Raw genomic sequence first — 10,466 nt, forward strand, 5'->3', positions numbered from 1 at the left:
GGTGCCATCTCTGTCTCATATTTATAATCCTCTCGAATATTACCTGCCACCTCCAGGAAAGAGATAGGTCTGTAATGTTTTGAGTCGGTGTCAGGTTTCCTTGAATTATGTATTATACTGACTGGTATTCCTTTGAACCGTGCAACACATACATTGTAATTTTCTGATCTGTATCATGTCGATTTTACTTCTTGGCGCTGGGATTTTTGTTCTATTATTTGTTACTTGTAATTCTGTCACTGTTATCTTCCATAAAAGTGGGTTGGTTTGGAAGTGTCTATCAAAATTCAGTCCGGTGCTGTGTGATTCTGTTGTTGTTAGCGGCTAAACAATAATTATTTCTTATTCTTCAGTCTGTTCGTCGTTTGAGCTTTCCTAGGGTGATATCCTAAATACTGACATTCAAATCCTCTTGACTATGAAGACAAGTGTGTCACCATCCTCTATTCTTTGAACGTCCCTCTTTAGGTACTTGATATTATGTCGTGCTTTTCCTTTCAGACGCTTTTCTCCCTTCCAGAAGGCCTTAGTTTCTTCGTATTTATTTGCTAGATCTTATACTGTGTTTTCCAAATGTTTGATGTTTTCCATTTTGCCCTTTCCCGTAAGTGTCTGCTGAAGGTTCTTGTTATCCTGATAAAGCTCGAAAGTTTAACTCCGGCTATGTGTGCGATCCAGTATTGTGGTGAAGTGTGTTGGCATTTACTACGTCAGGACTTAGTGTTGACTGCGAGATGGTTTTGTATGTGGTTGTCGGAATTGCGAGTGTTTGTGCTTCCTTGACAGCTGTATACCAGGCATCAAGTGAACAGTCGATATCCATTGTGCTTATGTCCCTCTATATTTTGGTTACAGATCACAGAGTCTATCATGCGCTTTTTGGTGTCCCAGTTTGCTTTTTCGTGTGAAGTTCCCGGTTGGACAGGATAAGGGTGGGAGTTAATGCTACGGTGAAAATAATCGAGAGGTGGTCACTGTTAAGTTTGCCCTGTGTTATGTGGGTATTATGGAAGGTTTTACCATTTGATATAACTATGTCCGGGATGGTTAGAGCTGAGAGATCAATCATTTTTTTTTAGTGGAACTGTGTCCTAAGTTTTGAGCCCAGTGGTTTGCGATAAGGTTCTTAATATTTTTCCCCGTTAAATATGTGAAACTATGACAGAAGTTCGTGTGTCGGCCGTTATCTCCGATATTATACACCAATTCTGGCACCAGCATTTTTTTTTTTTTAATATATCGGAACATAATGAAGCTTCGTTTCAGTGTGATGTATGTGGGATGTTAATGGGACCAGGGGTATCGTCAGTTTAACCGAAAGAGTATCAAAGAACTGGAAATAATCGTACGTTGTATGCTGAAGCACTGGTTTTATCGCAATGGCCACGCCAGCATGCAATTCACCTCTGCGGTACTGTTTATAGGAAGTGAATCCTGGGATCTTTACATGTTGGTCATGTGGAAGGGCATGACTGCTTATAAGTATGGTTTCTGGGTTTTACTGCATGTATGTATTAATTTGATTAAAACGTTTTCTTGTATCGTTATAGGTGTTGTTTTGTGTTGTTTTTAGTGATGTTACATATCTTATGAACATTAGGGTTTTGTCTTACGTCTTCTTCCTCTCTGAGGTTTTCTCTTGGTGTGGCTTGGTTTTTCTGCAGCCAGCCCAGAGGCGGTGTTTTCTACATCTGCGGTGGAGCCATGAGGTGTGAAACTAATGCATGCCTGGACGGTGTGGGCAGTCTCAAGTTACATGTTGCTCTAAAGGCCTTGTTGTTTTGGGCCTCGGGTCGCTCTCAGTCAAGTGCTGGTAATGGGACGTGGAGAGGATGGCCTCAGCGAGAGTATGTTTATATCTTAGAGGGACAATAAAACATGGGTTACGAGGTTAAGGGCGTCTCCTGGTTCTCCCTTTCTTTTTTTTTTTCTTGTTAGATTGTTTTCTTCGAGTAGGTTTGTGAATGTAGGCTGAAACGTGGTTGTGAGTGTGATTGTGTATTTCAAGGTGATTGTTGCCGTGGTAGCAACGTTGACCAGTTACTCCAGTGTACTACATTATGACATTACATGACTGTTTTTAGTAACCTGGAAGAGATTTGGTTGTACCTTGTGTGACTGCAAGTTAGCTTTCTTGCTTTGATAGCTATTGTTCTTTCTGGACATTTCATCTTTATGCCTGAGTGCTTACATCGCAGTAGACGCATTTTGTCCCTCTCCTTTAAATTCGTACCAGAAGTGTCTTTCCTGTACACACCAGAACATACTTTGTTGGTGTCTGGACGCGTACAGTCCTTGGTGGTGTGGTTTTCTATCTGGTAACATTTATAGCAGACTGTCAGGGGAATAAACTGTTCCATTTCTATTTCGTGGGTTGCTATGCGCAGAAGATATGCTTTGAGAGTCTGGGTATATGGTTCCTTGGCCGCCTCTGTTGTTCCAAACTGGGTCTGGTAGAAGTTGTTCTTTGATAGTCGTGTGATTTTCTCTCCTATGCCCCATTTCTGTTATCTTTCCATATCTGCTTGTATATCAGCCTACTCATAGTTACTGAAGGCTCCAAATTTTCTTGTTATGATTTATATCCTGCATTTTTATTCTGAAAGGGTCTGCAGGGAGATACTGCGGCTTTCTTAGAGAACTTTCTTTTTTTTTTTTTTATATGCAGTATAGACTTAGTCCTTCATGACACTGCAGCCATGATGTTCTTGCTTGCTAGCCCCGTCAAGATTCTCTCTTGGAGTCCTGGTACCTTTCCTTCTTTGTATTATCATATTACTTTGTCTCGATGGACGTCATCCTTGCACGCAGTGTACCATTAGCGGGCTAGGACGTCCCCAGACAGGTTCCTACGTCTTCAAGGGAAAAGTGGCCGGAAATATATATGCCCCTTCAAGTGTAAGTGAAGATTTTAGGATCAGTAAAGGTTAAACACCTAATAACAGGATAGTATTGGCGGAAACCTAGAGGAATAAAACGTCATGCGCATAGTTACGGACACGTGTTCTGGGTAGGTAAACTTACCTTTTGCTAGACTGCATCAGCCCTCCAGATGGAAAGTGAGAGACTGGCGTCCACCTTTCATGGCTGCCCTGAAGGAACTTACTTTCTTACTTCTTTCAGCTACCACCCCCTTCCCTCCGATCACTTAGACACACGGGTTTTCAACATTCGTAAAAGCAGCAAATACAGACTTATGCAATTTAGAGAACACTCTGCACGCTCTGACTGAGGAAGCTTCAGGAACAGATACATCAAATTTAAATGGAAATCTATTGGAGACTTAATGCGAAACCAAGAACTGATTACATAACTCATACAAAGTGTATACATACACACATTCACACACATACACACATTCATACATTCTTACACAAACTATTCATCCATTCATCTATCTATTCAGACTTACATGCATGAACACATGCACCTAACTATGTACTTTACACACACACACACACACACACACACACACACACACATGTATCCCTTGGGTACACTGCGTTGGTAAATGATCACAATTGCACATTTATAGTTGTTTCGGGTCATTTGGTATTCCTGACTGCGAGTTGCATATGATAACAATGCATTACTTGTAAAGCCCCTTTTTTTTCTAAAGGATTTTTGAAAAGAAGATGAACTATGGGGGCACAAATCAAGACATTTGCCACTGCGCTGAAAAATACGTATTTGAGTCCATTCCAGCCCGGATGGATGAATCGGCATATCCAAATAAAAAATGTGTCCTAATGATCGTTGTTTATTATGGGTTAACTTTAAATATAACATAAACTGGTATGCATTTATCTGTAACAAAATGTAGGTGGACTATAAAGCCATGTTTAAAAATAAATCTCTAACGCTGATTTACTGCTCTTTAACGATATCGACCTCATATAACAACATACCAAATGGTAATAAAACGTGATGCATGACGCGAGGATTCAAATTGACAGTGGGAACGTTATATGAAACACACTACCGCACCATGTAAAGCTCAGTGTTAAGACCAGTATATCTCCATAACTAAGAGTCACCTGGTCAGTGTTTCAAGGAAGTGTTGTCGTATCCTGAACTGCGGAACAAGAGATCTGCAGCTGCAATTGGGTAATCGTAATATTGTCTATGTGTTTTAATATATCTGTCTTTGTATCTATATGTTTATCTGCACACACACACACACACACACACACACACACACACACGTGTGTGTGTGTGTGTGTGTGTGTGTGTGTGTGTGTGTGTGTGTGTGTGTGTGTGTCCAATTTCATTCTATTTCAAAACTTGTCCTTCTCCTCAAAGGTAGAGGCATAGCCAGAATCTATCAATCTGTCTGTCCATCTATATGTCTGTCTGTCTTTCTGTCTAGTTATCAATCTTCATCCATGCTTATCCACCTCTGTCTGTCTATCAGTCAGTCTCTGTCTATTCATTCATCTCTGTCTGTGCCTGTCTGTCTATCTATAAACTGTCTATTTAAAGAACCTTCACCTAATAAATAAATCTAACATCAACGTTAACTTCACTTCCACAGAGACATGCATCGTGATGTGTGTGGGGGTCAGCCTGGCCTCTGCCCTGCTATGACACCTGTGGACGGAGAGCAGCTTCTGTATTACCTTAGGAGGGTGCTCTTCGTAGGTCTGTCTTTTAAGTGACATCTTTGTATTAGTAGTAAGAGGGATAATGATTATATATACAAATATCAGTGAAGTATAAGTAGAATTAGTTGCTTAATGAAGAAACGGATGATTCAAGCTACTAGTCTCGTGCAAAACTATAGGTAAGAGAAGTTTGTGCATTTTCTCCCAAAACGATCCACTAGCTTTCTCGACTAATATTTTTTTGTTTCGTGGTAAGCAGCTGAAGTAGGTTAAGGGATGAACAGAAATTGTAATTTTTATCCCAGCAAAGGATTCATTTCGAGCAACTTTCATATTATCTTAGGAAGGTGCACTTCAAAAAACTAGTAAACGTGAGGGATGAGAAGATTTTGCAGTACTATAAGTGAGATGTACGTAGGTTATTACCTGTGAGGTGAGTTCGATATGTGTAAGTGATTGTGACCCACGTGCAAAGGTAAATGTGATGGAAGTGAGTGCAAGACTTGCAGTGAATACACTTGTGTATTATGGACCAAGGCTTAAGCAGAAATGTGGAGACCGTGAGTCGTACGTGACACTATGTTTAAGAAAGTTGTGGATCCAAATTTATTGGATGCCCCACTGAAAGCTAAATTTACTAAAAAAAATATAATGCACAAGAAAGTTCTTCACATTCGTTCTCGTAAACTTAAAACGATATAAAGCCACTCTTCCTGTACTGTCAAACTTACCAGTATCATAATGCAGCTGTGACTAAGGACAACAATAAATTTGAAATCCATTTGTGGAGTGCGCCGACTTCATAAATATCAAGTGCCTCAGTTTTGCTTAAGCATACGACCTTTAAATTCAGATACTTATTGTTCAGAAGGAAAAATCACATATATGTACTTAGTACAGCAAGCAAGGTTATATAACTTTATGTGAAATTATATTATACATTCGGTATCTTTTTAGGTAGATTTCATGTGTGTACTACATACACTAATACACAAATCCATTTCAAGGTATATTCTCTAGGGTTATCCCCACACCAGCCTATTTTTTCCACCTGGACCCCATTTCCATCCCATGACCCTGTTTTCCTCCACAGAAGTATTTTTCTCCTTTCAAACAGGTTTCCCCAGTGACCTATTTTCCTTGTTGGACCTACTTTTCCTCATGCACCTATGACACCTGTAATGAACAGACTTTCCCAGTGGGCTGATTTTTCCCGTGAATCATTTAATACCCCGAACTAAGTTTTACCTGTGGAGCGTTTTTCCTTCATGGACCTATTTTCTCCCTTGGATCTAATTTTCCTCCTGGGCCTATTCCCCCTCGTAGAGATCTGTTTTACCATCATGAATCTATTTTCTCCTCGAATCACCTACTTTCCCAATTAATTTAATATGTCCCTGGACCTATTTTCCCTTCTTTGACCCATGATCCTTTTTTTTTTTTTTTTTTTTCACAGGGCCCCTTCTTTCCCCAAGAGGAAACACTGAAACCTCACATAGACCTATTTCCTGCATGGGCATTTTTTAGTCCATTAGTTTTATGTGTCCACGTGAACCCATTTATCCAAAGCCACTTATTCCCCCATGAACTTACTTTCCACATGGACCTCTTACAGCCATGGACCTATATACCTCATGGACCTTACAGACCTGTTTGCCCTCATCCACCCACCCGCCCACTCACCAACCTTACATCTACCCTCACCAAGTGTGCTAAATCCTACCCATCAGCCCATTGACGTGGCCACCTAGACACTGAGCTTGCACCACCGGCAGGATGACTTGAAAGTTTTTACACACACACACACACACACACACACACACACACACACACACACACACACACACACACACACACACACACACACACACACACACACACACACACACACACACACACACAACTGCCTTTATTGTAAAAATACGTATAAATAAGAATATTTTGTTAGATATTATGCAAATTTACGTATAAATTTGTCAAATTAAAAATAAAATTGTGATAATTTCAGGTATACTGTATACTACAAAAGAATCTGTCGGCCACTTCTACAATGTTCGTGCCCAAACATGGTAATGTGGGCCTTAGGTTTATCTCATCTAATTATTTCAGGTTTTCCATAAACTTCACCTTCACACACATTTCATGATGCGTCCTTTGAGCAGATAGTCGGGAGAGCATAATAAAATGAAGCAAGATATTTATTCATCTGAAAGTGCGTGAACTAATAAGATGGGATTATCGAAGTTCTTACACGTGCATTTTATAGCTGGAATACTTCTGAGCGCTAAAGAGAGGTTTATGATCACAGCAAGACAATTGTAAAAGTAGATGGATATCTGACTGCTTAAACATTAGTGTTGGAGTAAAACAGGGGAGTGTGTGATGTCCCCATGGTTATGTCATAGATAGAAAGATAGGTAGATAGATAGAGACAGGCAGATGGATAGACAGTGACAGGCAGATAGGTACAGTATATAGAGAGACAGACACAGGTAGGTAGACAGAGAGATACTTGTAAAAGACATACAGATTGACAGAGTTATGGGAGGCGTCAAAACAAGAGTTAAAGAACGAGAGTGAAGGTAACGATGATAGTTGAGGGATGGAATATGGAAATGATGTACTGATTGCCAGTACTGAACGGGCTAGAGAGAGAGAGAGAGAGAGAGAGGGGGGGGGGGACTTGAATGGTATCTTGATGAATCGAGAGAGACTAATTAGCTTAAGTTTTTACCCATTTCACTTCCAATGGCGCATGTATTTTGATTCCACATTTCTTGTATCTAGAAATCAACTTAAGACTTCTCACACTGAACATGGTAAGCTGTAACTATCCCATTCAGTTTCAAAAGTCTCTCCCATTCTAAGAAAACCCTCTGTTGGTGTAATGAACAAAACAAAACAAAAAAAGTAAGAAAAGATAATTCAGTGTAAATGTGAAGTGGATGGTAGTGTCTCATGGAATAAGGAAGTCGGTGCTACACAAGCCTTTATACGAATAGAGGCCTGAGTACAGTGGTTACAGGAAGGTACGTCAGTGTTCATACTAACGTACGGGCGTATAAATTTGAAACATCATTAGGAGGGAATCACAAGTGAGAGCAAAGGAAGTAGAGCTGTTAAGAATTGTATCTGTTGGCAAACGGTACTCCCGAGGTGGGTGGGAAGCCTGTGATAGGGAGCACTGGAACTCTATTTCAGTGACCGTAAGGACTGGCTTCTGACCACCCCCTCTTGTTACTCTTTCATTATTTGCCTAACATGAGCAATAGGCCAGCACACTCTCCTAAACACTATTCTGTGGGTGTCTACAACTAGGTTTGTGCACCCTACAAGTCACACTCTTTTTAGAATTGAGGTAAACTAAACAAGCAAACAAAACACTTCCTCTCCCTCGCCGGGGGGCTGGGTGAGCGGGAATGGGGAAGGGAGAGCTACCATAAATCCCTACCTCATCCACCCCTCACCCAGAGACAACCAATTGAGATGCCCTGGCCCTCTGTCTGCCACTGTTTGTATCATTTCTATAACACTCACCTCTTTTATCTAATTTCCTTTCTGTAGGACACAAACTCTCCTTCTCGAAATCTTCTTCACTGAGACTCAGCTGTTAGAGGCAATTGTTAGCAATCGTTTCTCTGCATCCTGCTTTCTGTCTATTCATTTTAAAGTCAAAGACGGTTGTTGCTGTGTATATATACGCAACAGCTTAACCAGTTCTCAGGTTCCAGAACATTCATTTTCAAAACTGTAAAATCAGGGTTCAGCTCTCCTGCTATTCTTTGGCTAAATATATCTATATATGTGCTGTTTACTTATTTCCTAATTCTATTACTGTGCAGAATTCGATTATATTACTTCTAAAGTGAAGCACGTTCTCCCTTTTCTGATATCTCTGTCCAAGATGGTTTCAGTCTTTACAATCCCCTTTGGCTCTCCTCACCATTTACTGACCTACAACGTGAAAAAGCTACATCATTTCTATCATTAATGATGCTATGATCACAAGAAGAGAAGGTTATTGAAAGAGTTGTGAGAAGAGGTTATTTATTTATTTATTTTTTTTTATGTGCTCGACTCTGGGCATAGGCTTTTCAGCCTGCTCCCAAGGCCCAGTAGTCCTCCTACATATCGTACACCTCTACATGTCACCACTTCGGCGCTAACACCCACCGTCCATATTGAATACATGCTAGGGCTGTCTCATACAGGACTGGTGTATTGGTATTAGCGGGAGTATTTTCACGACATGTCGGCGGGTCTTCTGGTAGTGTAGTAAAGTCTGCCGTAATGAAATTCAAATCCTTAAACTGTTCCCTGTCCCAGTGGGGATTTGAATCTGGGTCCGGTAGGACCGCAAGCCACCTCTCTGCTGATTGAGTGCAAGAGGATGGAAGGAGGGATGGAACTTCAAGGAAAAAACTGATAAGGGAAGAAACTGGATGTAAAGGTGAGATGTGGAAGCTTAAGGTACAAATGAATTTACCCAGAAGTTTTACGCCATAGTCGACGGCTTGATCAGTATCTACTGTACAAAGAGTGAAAACGACTTAAGCCTAATCAATTTGTTTTGAGTATTTATGTGTGGAAAACGTATGGCTGTGGGTCAAAACCAAAAATATCGAAGGAATGAATGAATCATATCACCGGCAGCTCTGATGGTTGCTATTGTACTTTATGCTATTAATTTCCTGTCTCTGATGCCTGCTCCTCATATGCAGAAACAAGGTTAGGAGTCTGTGTGTGTCGGGGAGAGAGGGCATGGGGCAGGGAGACGCGCAGTGTTTATAGTAGGGACATCAGAACAAAGATTGCCGCGGATTACAGATGGGTTTATACGTAAACTGTAGCTGTTAGGACTAAAAGAGAATAATGGACTGCAGTAACTCAATTTCGTGGTAAAATAGTAACCTAACTCTGCTCCCTGGGACTTTTCAGGCCTGAGTGGAGACCAGTTCAAGTTTGACGCTCAAGGTGACGGTCCTGCTCGGTACAACATCATCCACTTCAAGCAGGTGGAGGAAGGCGACTACCAGTGGATCAGGGTGGGCCAGTATGTGGAGGGGGAGCTGCAGCTGAATATGAGTGGTGAGTGGCAGAGAGATGACGGGAAAAGTAGGAGAGAGGAAAGAATTAAGGAGAAAAATGGGAAGGGGGAGTGCAAGTCTAAGATGGAGAGAGGGAAAGACTGTATGGAATAGTTGAAATAGATCACTGTGAGTGAGAGAGAGAGAGAGAGAGAGAGAAGGGAAGAATTTAATGGGTGATGTGAGTCTAAGGTGGAGGGAAGAAGAGACAAAAGAGAGGGAGATACTCTGTGGAAAGAAACTGATAATACGTAGTGGATGAGAGTGTGAAAAAGAATAGAGTAAGACAGAGGAACTGGAGGGAGAAAAAAATGGGGAGAGAGAGAGAGAGAGAGAGAGAGAGAGAGAGAGGGGGGGGTACACCTACATCCATTTTTCTGTAAGGAAGATTAGGAGGGCGACTACCAATGAAGCAGGGTGGGAGGCAAACAGTCGGGGAAGGGAAGGGGCAGTAGCTGAATATGAGGTGAGCGGGAGGGTGAGGGAAGCAGAGAGGGAGGGGGAATGATGGAGGGAAGGGAATAAAGCAAAGGCAGAGTGTGGGATGGAGAATTTATTGACGGGGCTGTATGAGAGAGAGAGAGAGAGAGAGAGAGAGAGAGAGAGAGAGAGGCGGGATTATTAAAAAAGCTGCGATATTTTGGAACACATTCATAAAAACTTGCCAGTGTTAAAATCCCTTAATAACCGAACGTGTTTTGTTTTTATTATTGCAACAGTGCGGCGATATTTTCAGCCCTGGAATTACCCCTCGCATTGTATGGGCCAAGAGAAA

At 41.3% G+C, this 10,466-nt stretch overlaps 1 protein-coding gene across 1 annotated transcript in view; it reads left to right on the top strand.

Moving 5' to 3' along the window:
* LOC145401764 (metabotropic glutamate receptor 6-like) overlaps positions 1-10,466 on the top strand; it is a 413,465-nt gene that overhangs the window by 384,171 nt on the left and 18,828 nt on the right. The window contains exons 10-11 of the mRNA XM_080273941.1: positions 4,535-4,641; positions 9,543-9,692. Of these exons, the coding sequence (XP_080130067.1) occupies positions 4,535-4,641; positions 9,543-9,692 (257 nt within the window). The remainder of the gene's footprint in view (positions 1-4,534; positions 4,642-9,542; positions 9,693-10,466) is intronic.

This window comes from Coenobita brevimanus, chromosome 56 (genome assembly GCF_032717465.1).
Source record: "Coenobita brevimanus isolate Jiangsu-jjx chromosome 56, ASM3271746v2, whole genome shotgun sequence".
NCBI classification, from domain to species: Eukaryota; Metazoa; Arthropoda; class Malacostraca; order Decapoda; family Coenobitidae; genus Coenobita; species Coenobita brevimanus.